Source organism: Chelonoidis abingdonii, chromosome 2, assembly GCF_003597395.2.
Source record: "Chelonoidis abingdonii isolate Lonesome George chromosome 2, CheloAbing_2.0, whole genome shotgun sequence".
NCBI lineage: Eukaryota > Metazoa > Chordata > Testudines > Testudinidae > Chelonoidis > Chelonoidis abingdonii.
In genome coordinates, this window is record NC_133770.1 from 151429161 (window position 1) to 151446230 (window position 17070).

Consider the following 17070-nt stretch of genomic DNA (forward strand, 5'->3'; position numbering starts at 1 on the left):
CCCCGGCCGCTCCGCTGCGCCTCGTCCCGCTCCCAGCTCTGGCGCAGCTTAGCCCAGCCCGGCCCGGCCCCGCAGCCTTGAGCCCGCCCCGGAGCGCGGAGGGCGGCGCGGTCTGGTTCTGAACAAGCCCGGGTCTGGCCCGGAACAGGAGCAGGGCGCGCACAGCCCCGCCCGTCTAAGGCCGCGAGTAGGAGGGTTAATGCCACCTGGCTCTTCTGTGGGTGCCGCCTGTACAGCTCTACCCGGTCAGCAGCTTTATGCTCGTTTTGCAAATGGGGAAACTGAGGCACGACAAGAGGTACCACGGTCACCCAGCAGGCAAGGTGGCAGAGAGTGGACCTGAAGCCTGCGCTCCCCAGGCCCAACTCAGTGCACTATCCATTAGGCCACATGGCCCCTACAGTGCCAGGCTTGTGCCCTGGCTGAAATGTCACCTAATGCAGACATAGCTTGTTTGTATCACTGGCCGAAAGTGATGGCAAAACCACCATGGACTTCACTTGGAGCCCAGTTTCCTGTCTGATGAGTATGGCACCCGGTTCAGGCCTTTCACACCCAGGCCTGCATCACACTGCAATCCCACTGTCGGTACTCGATTTCCGGGCCCGCTATGAACAGCCGCCCACAACTTGAATTGTTTCCCATGACGTCCCTCACAAACGGTCTCGAAAGACACCATCATGGCCCCCGTTGGTGCGGGACGTCCTGTGGGTCTGCAAAGCCAGAAGTGAGCATGCAGTGTTTGCACTGTTCACAAGGTCAGCCAAGTGTTCTGTGGGTGTCATGCTGCTGGCTGAGATGGCGGATGGTGAGATGTACCACGCGGGTACTAAAAAAAGTGCAAAAATTATAAGCTGTGGATGGCATTATGGGATGGAGAAAGGTGTGCTGGGAACTAGCTCCCAGAGATCCCTGTTGTTTCTACCCCATGACACTTTAAAAACTTTCCCAGGTTAGGCCCCGATCCTGAGAACTGTTCTGCACAAAGGTGAGCTCACTTGGAGGAGCTTGCAGGACTAAGGCCTTACTGTGAAACTACCATGGACTTCCCAGGCCAGCAGCGCTGCCGCCTCTGGCAGGCACCCAGTGATCTCTTGCTCTGGGAAGGAGGACATGCAAGTCTGGGATGAGGAATCAGAGGAGGAGCGATAGAAAAGACACGTGAGGTCCCATCCCCCCAGCTAGAACCAGTGCAGGAAAGTTCTCTGCTGTCTATGCTCCAGGAAATTCACACTATGATTAATTCTCACCTATGGACCCACCTAGAAAATAAAGAGAGATCCAGCTGGTGTTTCCAGTCTTTGCCCTTTGGCTGAAGATATTAGAACAGTAGCTTATATTTCTATATTGTGTTCCACCCTTAAGTGCATTGCAACCTGTATACTGAAATGCAGCCACCTCTGGAGTGGAACGCAACAGACATTTAACAGAGCACAGTAACACCACATAATTGTTGGAGACAGGCAGTGAAGAGGTGTAGGGCCTTGCTTTGCTCAGACAGTAGTTATAATTGATTTGTATTGCTGTAGTGCCTAGCCATGGCCGGGTACAGGCATGGAGCAGGAACCCATCATACCAGGGGCTGTACAAATACAGAACAGAAAGGCAGACTCTGCTCCCTGATGTGCGTGGAGGTGGGGTGTCTTAGGCTCATAGACTTGTAGGCCAGAAGAGACCACCATGGTCATCTAGTTAGACCCCCTTCCCCTGCCAGGCCACAGCCCCTCCCCCACCTCCTGCCATTGGGATCCAGCCATTAGCCCATGCACCCTGCTAGCTGGCACCACCTAGGCTGAGATCCCAGCATAGACCCTGGCCCTGGCTCAGCACCCAGCTCCGGCTAGGAGAGTCTGGCCAGCACCTGATACCCACAATGCAAGGGGACAGTGGTTCCTGTCCCCAGGGGAAGAGGTGGAGGAGGGGGCGGGTCGCACATGCGCACACGCCTCCCCATCTCCACCCTCCAAGCCATGGGGCGGGGCGGGAACAGAGCCATGACATCACCGTCCCCTAGCAGGGCAACCAGGCTTGATGCGGAAGGCCCGCCCCCCAACGCCGCTCCCCATTGGTCGGCTGTCAAATCTGTCGCCCCGCCTCTCCCGCTGCCCCCTTCGGCTTCCGCCTGTCACTCGGGCCCAAGGGAGGTGTCGATTGGCTGCGCGGGGCCCCGCCCCTTGTGCGACTCCCGAGGGCCCGTTTGGCTGCGCAGGGTGGGTGGTTGCGGGGCGGTAGCGTCGAGTGTGACTGAGCCGGAGGAGCGTCCCCCGCCCGGCGGCCCCGCCCCGCCGGCCCGGCCATGGAGTCCTACGACATCATCGCCAACCAGCCCGTGGTCCATCGACAACGCTGAGCCCGGCGCGGGGCAGGAGGGGGCTGTGGGGGAGGAGCGGGGGGGTCGCTGGGGCACGGGGGGGCGGGGAGGCTCGTAGCGTGTTTGAATGGCCCGCCCCCGCCCCCGCCCCGCGCGCTGTGGGACTCGCGGGCGCCTGGGACTGCGCTGGAAGGGCGGGCGGGGATTTTCACCAGCACCGGCTGCAGCCTGAAGCCCCCAGTGTTAATGAATCTCCTGTCGCTGTGACGTTTCCGCCGCTCGCCGGCCTGCCTCGCAGCACGTTGGTGTCCCCCTCTCGCGTACAGCGCCTTGCACCGAAAAGCCTCGCTGTGTCAGCTCTAGATCCCCGCCCTACAGGCTCGCCAAGGCCTCGGTGCCGAGGACCACTTCGCAGGAGGCCCCACGACCTCCCCCAGGCTGCGCCCCCGCTTGCCTCTCAAAATACCCTATTGCACTGCTCTCTAGGAGACCCACAGCCGGGGCACCAGGGCTTTCTCCCCATGCTGCTCCCCCTGGCACCCCTAAGCATCCAGCCTCTGGTGGGCGGGGGATCCCTTACTCTATGGCAGTGTAACACCCTTCTCCCTGTGCTGTCAGGCCTTGGGGCATTTCTTCTTGCAGCTGAAGAGTTGATTAAGCTGAGCTAACTTTTCTGTCCAGTTCTCTCGCTTCTGTGTGGCTGGTCCCTTGGCTTAGAACCATCCTCGCTTTTGAATGGGTTCTGCCCTCCTGTTGCTAGCAGCTCTTTGCCGTGTGTGGCTCCGCACGTGACCTCTTCCAGAGCTGCCCCGGGTGAGAGTCGTGGAATTTGGCTAGAAAAATCTGGCCAGACTTTCGAACCAGCAGTCGCTGATGTGTCCCTGCTTCTGAGTCGGCCCCACGGATCTGCAGCTCTGGAGACCCAGCTGCACGCTGCTTTAGAGAAGCATTCATTCGATCTTCTCCCTCTGTGGAGCCAAAAGCTCTGGGTTACAATGCATCGGGTGTTTAGATCCAGCCAAGCCTTACTCTAAAGCGTCTAATCCTTATAGCCTTCTGTAACACCTGGGGGCTACAAGACAGGGTGGCAAACTTATCTGTGTCAAGCAAAGTCCCCAGACGTTTCCATATCTGGCTGGGATGAAGATCTCCTTGCCTGTAGCATATCACATGCCTGTTTTCTCCTTTGCATGTGACAGTGGGGACACAGAGCAGGCTAATTCTGGCTGGTTTGCTTTGGAAGTGTGGCTGTCCGTGTGTTCCTGTGCACAGTAGGTGTCAGACAGCTGGATTTGCACTGTGCCTGTGTTAAGGGTGTGGCTAGGGAAGAGTTCTTGCTTGCTCATGCTGTGAATCATTTGTAATGGGGCAAGGAGAAGCTGGTGAGCCAGAGATGGATTTTGGAGCCATTCCTGGGAGGTTGGCAGGAGAGAAGTGGCCTCTGGTGACCGTGCCCCTCCCTGGTGGCTGCTGCCTGCTAGGTTTACAGTGGGGTTTTGCAGCGGCTGCTGCTGAGGTTAAGCTGAATGTTTCCTCTCCTCCTCATTCAAAAGGAGTTTCAGCGCAGGCTTGGCTTGAGCGCTGTGAGGTTTGTCTTACTCCGGTGGGTGCAGCCAGCCTTGGGTCTGCAGCTGCAGAAAACCTCTGTCTTTAGCGAGCTCCACTGGCGGGACCCCCTCAGTGGGGCAAAGATGGTCTTCGCTTATTTACTCCTTCACATAACAGAAGAACTGGAGGTCACCAGTGAAATTAACAGGCAGCAGGTTTAAAACAAACAAAAGGAAACATTTCACATAGGGCATAGTCAACCTGTGGAACTGCCTGCCAGAGGATGTTGTGAAGGCCAAGACTATAACTGGGTTCAGGAAAGAGCTAGATAAGTTCATGGGTGACAGGCTATTAGCAGGATGGATAGGGGCACAACCCCAGGCTCTGGGTGTTCCTAGGCCTCTGGCTACCAGAAGCTGGGAATGGGTGACAGGGGACAGATCACTTGCTGATTACCTGTTCTGTTCATTCCCTCTGCAGCATTTGGCATCAGCCACTTTTGGCAGAGAGAATACTGGGCTAGATGGACCATGGGTTTGACCCAGTCTGGCCGGTCTTATGTTCTTGTGATTTGGAGGGTTCTTCTCCTGGCGCTGCCACTGATTCCACGTGACCTTGGCTGTGTCACTTCCCCTCTCAGTGCCTCAGTTTCCCTATTTGGGATGTGAGAATAGTGATTGACCCGCCTGCTGGGAAAGCACGTTGATGGAGTGGCTGGCACTGCAGAGGGGAAGGAATGCTGCCAGGCCCATGAGTGGGCTGTGGCCCATCGGGACTTGTGGAAATTCCCACAAGAAGAGCCATTACATGCATCTGACAAAGTGGGTATTCACCCCTGAAAGCTCATGCTCCAATACGTCTTTAGTCTATAAGGTGCCACAGGACTCTTTGTCACTTTTTACAGCTCCAGACTAACACGCCTACCGCTCTGATACTTGGCTCTTCTTGTGGTCACTGACAGTGTGAGCCAGGCCCGGCCTAGGGACAGATGGGTTGGGGGGGTGGCCCAGCCCGGGGATGGAATGGGGGAAGGGAGTGGCTCGGCCTGGGGACAGATTTGGGACAACTGAGCCCGAGAGTAACTATTTAGCTTGTTGGTTTTAAACAAGTGTTTGGATCAGCCAGAGGGCTGGGTCTCATGGGCCATATCTGCCTCCTCTTCCCAGTCCTGGCTGGGAGTCTCTGCTTGGCCCCCTTCACTTGTTCCCATGACAGCAGGGCGGCCAGTGGCTCCTGTAGGCACAAGGTGTGGGGCAGAACGAGACCCCCACCAAGACTCCAGCCTGCCCTGCACCTTGTGCCTGCAAGGACAAATGTCACCTGTCCTGCAGCAGCGCAGGGAGCCAGCCCCGCTGTCACAGGCCCAGTCACTCACTCTTGTGACTGGGGCTGTCCCAGCAGCCATACAGCAGCAGGGGGGCTTCCTCCGCGTCCAGGGGCTCCCCCTCCCTGGTCCTCTTAGTCCTGGCTGGGGGTCTGCTCAATTATGTGAACCCCTTTCTTGTATGAGCTACCCAGGGGACAGGGCAGGGATTCGGCTAATGCCAAACTGTGGTGCATGGGGTTTCGGGTAGATGGACAGTGTGGGCTGGAGGTTACCGGTGAAGGAAAACACATAATGCAGCTCTAGTTTCTAGCCCCTTACACTGGCTTTTCTGGGACTCTCTAGCCTCAGTTTGGTTTTCTCAGAAGCTCGGTGAAGTGCCCCATGCAAAGGGGATGTTGGACTGAGTCCCCAGCTTCCAGGGAGGCAGCAGCTTGCTGTGCAGTGCGGTGCCAGGGGACAAGGCATGGGGTGTCCTCGGGGGAGTTTCCCCTGGTGCGCGTGGCCAGGGTCCCTCCCGCTGTGAGCAGGCACCTCAGGGAGCCCTGAGAAGTGTCACAAGGGGTGACCCAGGTGTTGCGGCATCCTGCTGTGGTCCCTGAGCCATGGAAGTGAAACTGACTAGGAGCAGTAAAGAAACTGAGGAGTTGCCTTTCCTCTTCTCAGCTGAGCAAAGTGCCCAAAGCAGACTGCCTGGCTGGAGAAACATCGTTAGCTTCAGCTTTAACGAGCCAGCGGAGGGGCTGCTGGGCCCCTCAGATCTCTGATGGGTGTTCATCCTCTCACATCTGGGGCAGGGCCAGGCTGTTCTCCAGCTGAGACCCAGGGGGAATAAAGGACTTGCTCAGGGACATGCAGGAAGCCCGATCCCTGGGCCGGCCATACTCTAGGTGTCCCCGTTCAGAGTCTTGGGACTCATGTTGGCTGAGCTGGGTGCATGGAAAGGGGTTGTTGAACAGCTGTTTGTGCTTTCCCCAGGGTTCCGGGGTTGTCAAGGCTGGCTTTGCTGGTGACCAGATCCCAAAATACTGCTTCCCGAACTAGTGAGTATGTCCACCCGGATGGGGGTTTTGCTGTCAGCGTCTGGTCATTATCCCAGCGCCAGACGAGTGATCCGCAGCGGGGTCACCCCACAGACTCCAGCCAAGTCAGCGGGATCAGCATCGGGCCCTAAAAGGTGGGGGGTGGCGCCTCCTAGCCCCTCTGTCGAGAGCTGAGTGGGGATCTCCAAGGGCGGCCGTATCTGCAGAGCCACGGCTATGCCCGCAGCTGGGCTCTCGGCGCTTTCCCCGATGCCTTTGCCTCTCTGCCGCCCAGCGCAGGGCTGTGTCAGAAAGAGCTGGTGTGTTACAGCGTGGCGCCTCTGCCAGGCTCCTGAGCTGGGCCTGCTGGGATCCAGGACTAGGCTGGGTCAGATCGAGGCCCCTGTTAACGGAGGTAGCTGCTGCCCTGCCCTCGGCTGCCTGGCCCAGAACTCCGTGTGCCACACCCTGCCATCTGAGGCACTGTGCCCAGACCCGGGGTGTGGTGCGGGAGGGGCATGCAGTGCCCCCGGGATGTGTCTGCGGGGGCAGCACTGGAGCAGAGGCAGTACATGTTAGGCTCTCATTGTCCATGGGCAATGGACCCCAGGACCCTGGCACTGGAAGCTTGGCAGCATCCTCTGAAGCTGCCCTGCGGTTATCCGGCCCCTCCTCCCCTCCGGGAGCCTGACACATCTCACACACCAAGCCTGAGTCTGCCCCCCACACCCCATTGCAGCTAAATGCTGAAAACCTCCCTTGCCAGACTCTGCTCCCATGGAGGGAGCTAGCTGCCCCGGGGCCGAGGGGTGTGGCAGTCTCTGCACAGCTCTAGCCTTGTTCTACACCCCAGGGGCCGGATGGGGCTAGTGGGGTCCCTCACCTCAGGCAGGGTCACAGCTCTCCCAGAAGGGGCGGCTCACTAGGGCTGGGCTGGCCGCAAGGGTGCCTGTGAGCCACTGTCATCCCTGAGATGCTGATCCTGCTCTGTGCCCCCTCCCCGTCTGACACTGGCGAGTGATTAATGCCAGCCAGCCCCTCCTAGGCCAGGGCTTGTCTGTTTCACCCCCTCCCTTGCCCCCCGAGTTGGGGGTGGGGTCTGTCGGCTCCTTGTGAGGCCCATTTCCTCCCCTTGGGGCGGGTGAGCTGCAGCCCCACTAACTGGTTCTCTCTCTCTCGCCAGTGTGGGGCGCCCAAAGCACGTCCGGGTCATGGCGGGGGCGCTGGAGGGGGATCTCTTCATTGGCCCCAAAGCAGAGGTAATGGTGCAGCCCAGCCCCCTCCAGCCACTTGAGGGTCTCAGCCCCCTCTTTTCCCCCCTGTTTCAGGCACAGGTTGAACAGGCAGGGGGCAGATCTCCAGCTGCAGGGCAGGAGTTGGCAGCTGCTGGGGTTAAAGGTTCCCAGTTCCCCAAGCACATGCAGCAGTCTACAGTGGCCAGGTGCATTGTGGGAGCTGTGCAGAAAGAGTCCCCCATTGTTTCCCCCTGGCCAGCCTGCCTTCCCTCGCAGCCTGCGCCCGGGGGTGCTGCCAGGCCTGGAGAGTGGCTTTAGTGGGTTTGCCTCCCAGGACACCCACGCGCTGTCTCGCCACAGGAGTGGGGTGGCGGCTCAGCATCAGTGCTGGCCTCAGGTCAGCACTAGGGGGCGCTGTGCTGCCAGGAGTGGGTGAGGGGTTCAGTGGGGCGCTCTCCCCTCAGTCAAGGCTGGTCCCGACACCCCAGGGCAGCACTAGGGGGCGCTGTGCTGCTGGGGGGCAGGCGAGGGACTCAGTGGGGTGCTCTACTCTCAGGGCTGGCCCTGACAACCCAGGACGGCACTAGGGGGCGCTGTGCTGCCAGGAGTGGGTGAGGGGTTCAGTGGGGTGCTCTCCCCTCAGTCAGGGCTGGCCTCGACACCCCAGGATGGCAGTAGGGGGCGCTGTGCTGCTGGGGGGCAGGTGAGGGGCTCAATGGGATGCTCTCCCCTCAGTCAGGGCTGGCCCCGACACCCCAGGGTGGCACTAGGGGGCGCTGTGCTGCAGGGGAGGCCTCTCTGCCTTGGCATCCTGCTCCAGGTGTGTCGTGACCCGGGTCCGCTCGCTCCCTCTGCTGGCAGGAGCACCGGGGCCTGCTGTCCATCCGCTACCCCATGGAGCACGGCATCGTCCGGGATTGGAATGACATGGAGCGGATCTGGCAGTACGTGTACTCCAAAGACCAGCTGCAGACCTTCTCCGAAGAGGTAATGGGCTGTGGGGCGGGGTGGCCGGATCCCCGAGGGGGTCTCCCCCATCACGTGCCTTGCGGCCAGCCCAGGGCTGAGTTTCTGGGACGGACACAGCTGCTGCGCCTGTGTCTGGACTGAGGGTAGACATGAGACCTGGGGACTGTCTCCGGGATCTGAGCTGAACACTGGTGTGGTCATGGGGCCATCTGCTGCCTGCACAATCCCCTTAGTGAGGGGCTGGGCTCCCCGCCCCGGAGCGAGCACAGCCCTTTGGCACCAGGCCCAGCTCCCCTGCTGTGTTCAGTCTCTCTCCTGATCTGTCCTTTGCCCGTCAATGGCCAGGGGCTACTTAGTGCAATGGGAGGTGGTGACTTGGACACCTGGGCTGAGACCTCCCTAGCTTGTCACCCAGGCCCTGAGTGACTGTGGGGAGATGAATTCAGTCGCCTTGTCTCAGCTGCGTTTCAGTTGGCAACTTGCAGAAGAGAGGCTCTGGCCCCCCAGCTGACCTGGGCTCAGGTCTGCCAGGCGGGTCCCCAGCTGCACCTGATCCCAGGCTCTGGGCCACTGTTACCTCTTGCCCAGGCCTGTCCACAAGGGGCTTCCCTGGGCCGCAGCCTTCAGCCCACGAGCCGGGGGTGGGGTGGCTGTGGACCAAGCCACCGGCCTGGGAGGTGGCTCCCCTTCCATGCCACTGGAGCCCCCATCTCTGCTAACTGGGTGTCCTGCCCCCCAGCACCCAGTTCTCCTGACGGAAGCCCCCCTAAACCCCTGCAAGAACCGTGAGAAGGCAGCTGAGGTTTTCTTCGAGACCTTCAACGTTCCAGCGCTTTTCATCTCCATGCAGGCCGTCCTCAGCCTGTGAGTACCAGGCACCGCCCTTTGCAGCGCTGGAGGAGCCCTCAGGAACACTGGGGCGCTTTCCCCTCACAGGCAGCGCAGTGATGGGGGGCGCTGGGTGGCAGGGAGCAGGGCAAGTGCCCTGTTGGGTGGTTTGGAATCAGCCTCGGATTGCTTGTGATCGGCCCAGAACCCGCAGCATCTTTCGCCCCAGTGTCCTGGGACCGACCCTCTGCCACGGCTCCTGAAGGTCCTGCCTGGAGTGCGTTGCTGAGTGCTGTTCAGTACTTGCTCCGTCACCCCCCAGAGGTGGCTGCCTCTTGGTGGGGGGATGCAGCCTTTTCCCACCAGGCGTGTGCTGTCTCGGCGCGCTCAGGCTGGAAGGGCCGATCTGTCGTAATCACCGTGCCAGGCGCTTTCCAAAGCGCCGGCAGGGCCAAGCTCACGGGCTCCTGGTGTCTCTCTCTGCTCTAGCTACGCCACGGGCCGCACGACGGGCGTGGTGCTGGATGCGGGGGATGGCGTCACGCATGCGGTGCCCATCTATGAGGGCTTCGCCATGCCGCACTCCATCATGCGGGTGGACGTGGCCGGGCGGGACGTCTCGCGCTACCTCCGCCTGCTACTGCGCAAGGAGGGCTACGACTTCCACACCTCGGCCGAGTTCGAGGTGGTCAAGATGATAAAGGAGGTACGGGGGGGAGCTGCCCTGGAGCTGGGGGGAGCTGCAGGATCCCCCTGGGTCAGGGCTGGGGATGTGTCGCTGTCCAGCATTGGAGCCCTGCTCTGCCCTGGCCTGCTGGGGGACCTGGGGCAAGACCTTGCTGGTCTGTGACATGGAGACTGGAGTTCCTGCTGGCTCAGGCTCTCAGCCTCATGGCTGGGGAGGGTGGTGGGGCAGGGGTAAGTCCTGGCCTGGCCGCTCACCTGCTCTCCCCCGGCACAGCGGGCCTGCTACCTGTCCATTAACCCCCAGAAGGACGAGGCGCTGGAGACAGAGAAGGTGCTCTACAACCTGCCGGATGGGAGCACGCTGGAGGTATGTGTTGGGGTGAGGGCAGATCTCCGTGCCCTGGTGGCTCTGGGCACTGACTGGCCAGGAGCAACCCATGCCCGGTTTGGTGGATTGTGCGCTGGGGCTGCGGGAGCCGGGCCTGGCTAGGCGGCGTGGTTTCCCAGGCACATGGCACTCCGTGTCTCAGTGACCAGATCTTCTCCCTGAGGGCTGGCTCCGTGTGACGCTGCACCTAGGATCCTGGGGCAGCTTGGGGAGCTGCTTCCCCCAAGGCAGAGACATAGGAGCCAGTGAGCCCCCTAGGGTTGCAGCCACGTCCCCTTGGGGCCCCATTACCCAGCGGTGCGGGGCTAACGTTGCTCTCTGGCAGGTGGGCCCGGCCCGCTTCCGAGCCCCTGAGCTGCTCTTCCAGCCGGACCTGGTTGGGGACGAGAGCGAAGGGATCCATGAGGTCTTGGCCTTTGCCATCCAGAAATCCGACATGGACCTGCGGCGGATACTCTTCGCCAACATTGTGCTGTCCGGCGGTTCCACGCTCTTCAAAGGTGCGGCCCCAAGCGAAGGACTTCAGCGCCCGCACTCTCTGGCAGGGCCCGGCCCAGGCAGCACAGTGCCCAGGGGCTGGTCACGGCCTCGTGGCCTGGCCAGCCTGGTGCCTTGGCAGGGGGGCGCAATTCTTTCCTGATCCTCTACCCTGATACCTGCGACTGAGCTTGGAGCACTGTGCCCGTTGTGCATGGTCTGGCCGGGAAGTTCCTCTGCTGCAGGATTGGGGGGGTGATGGGAATCCTCTCCCCACCCCCCGAGGAATTTTGATGGGAGTGGCCTCCCAGAGCGTCCAGCAGGGCTGACCCTTTGGCTAGGGACAGTGCAGCCAGGAGCGGGGGTCTCTGGGGGGGTCTTTGATGAGTTCACAAGCTCTGCCCCACGGAGGCAGGATGTCATCAGGACCCCCTGGGAAGCGTTCCCCTCCCCCCGTGGGCTCAGATAGCATGGTGAGAGGGCCCCGACACCCCTTGCCTTTCCCAACCGTGATGATCCCTCAGTCCCCAGGGGAGGCAGGGAACCCCTCAGCATCCGGGGGGGAACTGAGTCGCATGCTCCCCAGGTCAGGACCTAGCTCTGCCCACTAGAGGGTGCTCTCACCTCAGCCTGGGACTCCCTGAGCTTGAGCCCAAGAGTGGCTATGCAATGGTCTGGCCACGCCGCTCCTCCTGTAGTGCCTGGCGCTCCTGGGTGGAATCAGTCAGAGCCCCTTACCCTGCCCAGGGTCTGTGCACACCGGAGTGGGAGCTGGGCTGTCGGTGCGGAAAGCGGGTGGCCCGGCTGGCTCCTCGGGGCAGCCCTAGCGCCCAGCTTTCCAGCTGGTGCATGGGGACCCCTGTGGGGTGGGGGCAGGTCAGGGGCTCTCTGGTTAATGCCCGTGTTCCTCCTCCAGGGTTTGGGGACCGGCTGCTCAGCGAGGTGAAGAAACTCGCCCCAAAGGATGTCAAGATTAAGGTGAGGATTGACGATGCCCAAGGACGCCTGCAGCACCGTTCCCCTGCTGCCCGGCCCTGGGATCCCCTTGCCCCCGCCCAGCCCCTCCTGCTGTGATTTCCCCTGGCATCGCTGCCTCCCCCGTGGCACGAAGCTACGGTATGTGCAGGTCCAACCCCCTGCCTGCTCCACAGCCCGGCACTCTCCTGGGCACAGCTCCCTGCATAGCCCCAAGTGACTGCAGCCTCCTGAGCCATGCTTGGATCAGTCCCCCCCCAGATCCGGGGGCAGCGCAGATGGCTGGGGCTCCAGGGGGTGGGCCCAAGGATGAGGTGCCGTGATGACGGGTGCACAATAGGGCAGTCCCATCAGCCAGGTGCTCAACCCCATTCCAGGGGGTTGGGAGGGGCTGTTACCAGCTGGGCTCTGGGCTGACCCTCTGCTTCCTTCCAGATCTCCGCCCCGCAGGAGCGACTGTACTCCACGTGGATCGGGTAAGTGCCCGCCCCAGGGCCTGGGTGTCTGCTCTGGGACCCACCCTGCCCGCCAGGCCTGGCTTCCCAGTGCCTCTAGATCTGCAGGGGGTGCCCTCTGCGTGGCCCAGGGACCGGAAGGAGCCCTGACTGGGTGGGTGGGAGCTGTGCTGGGCCAGGACAGACTTGCTCTGTTCAAAGACAGGGAGGGGGGCAGGCCCCTCTACCCCCTTCAGGTTGGGGGGCTGGCTGGGCACTGGGCCTTGTCCCCACAGGGCTTTGTGCGGGGGCAGGCGCCTCCAGCCCCTGGTGACTCTCTCTCTCCCCTGCAGCGGCTCCATCCTGGCCTCACTGGACACTTTCAAGAAGATGTGGGTGTCGAAGAAGGAGTACGAGGAGGACGGGGCACGGGCCATCCACCGCAAGACGTTCTAGGTGCGGGGCCAGCGGCTGCAGCTGGTGGTTGGGGGAACTCGGTCAGGGCGTGCCCTTATGTTACTCCTTTCCAATCCAGGGCAGCTAGCAGCAGCCCTCCCGCAGGGCCTCGCCCTCCCTGCATCAGCTTCCGGCCTCCTTGGGGGAGCAGGGCAGCTCCCTCACTCCCCCCATCAGCTGGACCCCTCCGAGCCGCTCGTCTGTGTGCACACGGCCCCCAGGCCTGGCCTTGATCCCTGCTGCCCCGGCCGCGCCCTGCACCTGTGGGGATGGGATGGGCCACTCAGCTCTGCGCTGGCAGCCTAAGCCCTTGACCCCCCCGCTGCCCTCAGAGCCCCTGGGGCCCCAGCCTGCTTAGTGATCCTTGGGAGCCCGGCAAGGGGATCTGAAGGCAGCGACCCCCTAGGAGTTGGGCTTTGGCCTGAGGGTAGATAAGGCTCCAAGGGGCTTCTAGTCCCAGGCTAGATCCTGGGTCCTGCCCTAGGAGAGCCCACCTGGGGCGCATAGATCCAGCACCCACTGCCAGGCCCCAATGGCTGCCCTCAGCCCTTGCTGCAGAGGAGGGGTGGAAGCCCCCAGAGGCCTGCAGCAAAGCCCTGGTGGCACCAGGCTTCTCCCTATTCAGGGCCATGCTGGGGCCAAGCTCCTTCCAACAGGGGGCCCTGAGCAGCTGGCTCTGCCCTTGCTCCATGGGCACCTGGCGCAGATTCACCGCGGATGTGAGCTGGGGTCCAGCTGGCTCTGGCCCAGGCAGGGGTGTGGCTGCCCCCTCCCCCCCACGGCCCCAGGGGGGCGTCCCAGTCACAGCCCCTAGCTCGCCACCCAGAGAGCAGCCGCCTCGTGGTGCTACACATGGGCCACCCCCAGCCTCCTGTAGCCATGGCCTCTGGCCCTGGGCCTGGAGGGGCCCCTGGAGCAGGGCAGTGGTGTGCCTGGCCCTGTGGAGCTACTACCTGGGTGCTCAGGGGCCTGTGGGCAGGGCCGTACCAACCCTGGATTGGAAAGGGGTGAACCCCCCGAACTTGTTTTTAAAGGGCAGCAACTCAATGACCTGCCCCAGAGCGAGGCGAGGGGCCGGCGGGCACCTGGAGGGGCAGAGCTCAGCTCTCTAGCCCGGGGCTAGCAGCCTGTGTCTGTATCTCGGCTTCTCCCCTTACCCCCCTGACGCCCAAGCAGTGTGCAGCGCCAGTCAAAGCAACAAGTGGCCCCCGCCCAAGCCTGGCTGCCATGTACAAAACTGAACACAGTTGCCTGTATTTTTTTTTTGTAAATTCATTATAGTAATAATTATAAATTAACCCCTTGTGTCCTGTGTGTCTGTCCTGGAGCCCCTCCCCCACCTGAGTTCAGCATGGGACCTTGGGGGTGTGGGGGAAGTAACAGGAGCTGGTTTGGCTGGAGATGGGCCTTGCTCATAGGCTCAAGGGGAGCCCTGGGGGGCTGTGGTTCTGGGGCCCAGCTGTGCCTGGCCCAGAGCAGAGCTTTACACCCAGCCCCTCTGCAGGCTGGCCAGGGCCTTAACCCTCCCCCCATCTGCCCTCCTTTGCCTTGGCAGCAGGTAAAACTACGGGCTGGGCCTGAGCAGCAGATGGGGAGGGGGAAATCTATGCAGAGTTGCCACAGGAGGGGAACCTCCTCTTGGGTTGCTGAGCCAAGCTCTGGGGGTGGGGTGGAGGTCTCTGGGGTCTAAGCAGCTGCTGCCTATGTGGGTCCCCCAAAGCTCTGTGGTGAGTGGCTGCTGTTTGCATGGCCCTGGGCTCTGCACTCAGCTGGGTGGGGGCAGCAGTTGCACTCCCCTGACCCTAAATGACCTTGCCCTAGTCTCCCCCTGCCCAGGCCTTTGCTGGCTGCACCTGGCACACCTACTAGCTTGTCATGAACAGAGCCATCTGGGGGGCCAGTGCTGCTGCCCATGGAACCAGCTTCTCTCAGGGCCTGGGCCCCCCACCCCACATGTAGGAGTCACAGCCCCAGCCTGGGCTCTGGAGCTGGGCCCAGCTGCCTGGGCCAAAGCCCAGAGTCCTGGTGACAGCCCAGCTGGGCCCTGCCCTCCTGCAGTGCTCCACAGCTGTTGGGCTGTGTGGAGGTGGGTAGGAGCTGCTGGCTGCCCTGTTGTACCAGCCCTGTGGAGTGGCCTAGGACAGGCAGCTTGCGCTGTCCTAGCCAAACAGCCACATAGCTGGCCAGTGCCAGCGGAGCCTGCTCTATGTCCACAAACAGGCCACTGGGGATAGCAACGCAGCTGGCTGTGGGGAGTGCAGTGCCCCCCTGTGGAGAAAGGCTGCATGTGCCCTGCCCCCCCCCCCATGCTCTAGGGAGCCCCTGAGGGAAACACGCCAGGTTCCTCTCACTCAACTAGCCAAAACTTGGGGGCACAAGGAGGAGCTGGGGCTTTATGTGCTCAGGACCCCCTGTGCCCCACTAGCCCTGCAGCAGGAGGCACATGGCCTTTAATGGCCCCACACAGCACATGTGGCAACCTCCCTCTGCGCAGGTGCTGCTTGGCCCCTCCCATCCCCTTCAGAAGCAGGAAGCTGCTAAACCAGGGGTAGGCAACCTATGGCACAGGTGCTGAAGGCAGCACGAGCTGATTTTCAGTGACACTCACACTGCCCGGGTCTTGGCATTGGTCCACGGGGGGCTCTGCATTTTAATTTAAATTGAAGCTTCTTAAACATTTAAAAACCCTTATTTACTTTACATACAACAATACTTTAGTTCTATATTATAGATTTATAGAAAGAGACCTAAAAACGTTAAAATGTATTACTGGTGCATGAAACCCTTAAATTAGAGTGAATAAATGAGGACTTGGCACAGCACTTCTGAAGGGTTGCCGAGCCCTCTACTAAACAATCCATGGGGCCCCTGGAGATACAAAAGGAGCACTTAAAGACAAAGTTATTACAGAGAAACTAAATGGATTCTTTGCTTCAGTCTTCACAGCTGAGGATGTTAGGGAGATTCCCAAACCTGAGGTGGCTTTTGTAGATGACAAATCAGAGGAACTGTCACAGATTGAGGTGGCATTAGAGGTGGTTTGGGAATTAATTGATAAACTTAACAGTAACAAGTCACTGGGACCAGATGGCATTCACCCAAGAGTTCTGAAAACTCAAATGTGAAATTGCGGAACTATTAACTATGGTTTGTAACCTGTCCTTTAAATCGGCTTCTGTAACCAGTGACTGGAAGATAGCTAATGTAATGCCAACATTTTAAAAGGGCTCTAGAGGTGATCCTGGCAATTACAGATTGCCCAGTACTGACATTACACTTACCAAATTAGTTGAAACGATAGTAAAGAATAAAATTGTCAGACACATAGAAAAACAAATTGTTGGGCAAAAGTTAACATGGTTTCTGTAAAGGGAAATTGTCTTACTAATCTATTAGAGTTCTTTGAACGGGTCAACAAATGTTGACAAGGGGGAATCCAGTAGACATAGTGTGCTTAGATTTCCAGAAAGCCTTTGACAATGGTCCCTCACCAAAGCCTTATGTAATTAAGTTGTCATGAGATAAAAGGGAGGTCCTTCATGGACTGAGAACTGGTTAAAAGGACGGGAACAAAGGGTAGGAATAATGGTAACTTTTCAGAATGGAGAGGGGTAACTAGTGGTGTTCCCCAAGGGTCAGTCCTAGACCAATCCTATTCAATTTATTCATAAATGATCTGGAGAAAGGGGTAAACAGTGAGGTGGCAAAGTTTGCAGATGATACTAAACTGCTCAAGATAGTTAGACCAAAGCAGATGAAGAACTTCAAAAGATCTCACAAAATGGCAATGAAATATAATGTGGGTAAATGCAAAGTAATGCACATTGGAAAATAACCAATTACACATTACAATAGGATAGCAGCTAATTTAGCTACAACTAATCAGGAAAGAGATCTTGGAGTCATTGTGGATAGTTCTCTGAAGACATCCAAGCAGTGTACAGAGGCAGTCAAAAAAGCAAACAGGATGTTAGGAATCATTAAAAAGGGGATAAGGGTAATAAGAGAGTCTCTTATTCTCTATGTAAAGCCATGGTACGCCCACATCTTGAATACGTGTACAGATGTGGTCTCCTCATCTCATAAAAGATATACTGGCATTAGAAATGGTTCAGAGAAGGGCAACTGAAATGATTAGGGGTTTGGAATGGATCCCATATGAGGAGAGATTAAAGAGAGACTGGGACTTTTCAGCTTGGAAAAGAGGAGGCTAAGGGGGGATATGATAGAGGTCTATAAAATCATGAGTGATGTGGAGAAGGTGGAGAAGGAAAAGTTATTTACTTGTTTCCATAATACAAGAGCTAGGGGCCACCAAATGAAATTAATGGGCAGCAGGTTTAACACAAATAAAAGGTAATAGTTCTTCACACAGTGCAGTTAAACTGTGGAACTCCTTGCCTGAGGAGGTTGTGA

General features: G+C 59.4%; 2 protein-coding genes across 2 annotated transcripts in view; one reads left to right on the top strand and one right to left on the bottom strand.

Moving 5' to 3' along the window:
- Positions 1-17070, bottom strand: part of CNNM3 (cyclin and CBS domain divalent metal cation transport mediator 3) — a 330211-nt gene that overhangs the window by 175318 nt on the left and 137823 nt on the right. The window lies entirely within an intron of this gene.
- Positions 2186-13952, top strand: ACTR1B (actin related protein 1B). The gene is made up of 11 exons (XM_032790319.2): positions 2186-2345; positions 6162-6226; positions 7389-7464; positions 8302-8427; positions 9149-9273; positions 9727-9943; positions 10199-10291; positions 10638-10812; positions 11706-11767; positions 12200-12240; positions 12552-13952. The coding sequence occupies exons 3-11, from the start codon at positions 7417-7419 to the stop codon at positions 12652-12654; spliced, it is 990 nt and encodes a 329-aa protein (XP_032646210.1). The 5' UTR covers positions 2186-2345; positions 6162-6226; positions 7389-7416; the 3' UTR covers positions 12655-13952.

Bases quoted from the DNA above. Each gene is read 5' to 3' on its own strand.
- ACTR1B (XM_032790319.2), top strand. From the start codon at position 7,417: ATGGCGGGGGCGCTGGAGGGGGATCTCTTCATTGGCCCCAAAGCAGAG. The intron at 9,274-9,726 runs GTGAGTACCAGG...TCTCTGCTCTAG, and splicing joins ATGCAGGCCGTCCTCAGCCT to CTACGCCACGGGCCGCACGA. The intron at 12,241-12,551 runs GTAAGTGCCCGC...TCTCCCCTGCAG, and splicing joins CTGTACTCCACGTGGATCGG to CGGCTCCATCCTGGCCTCAC.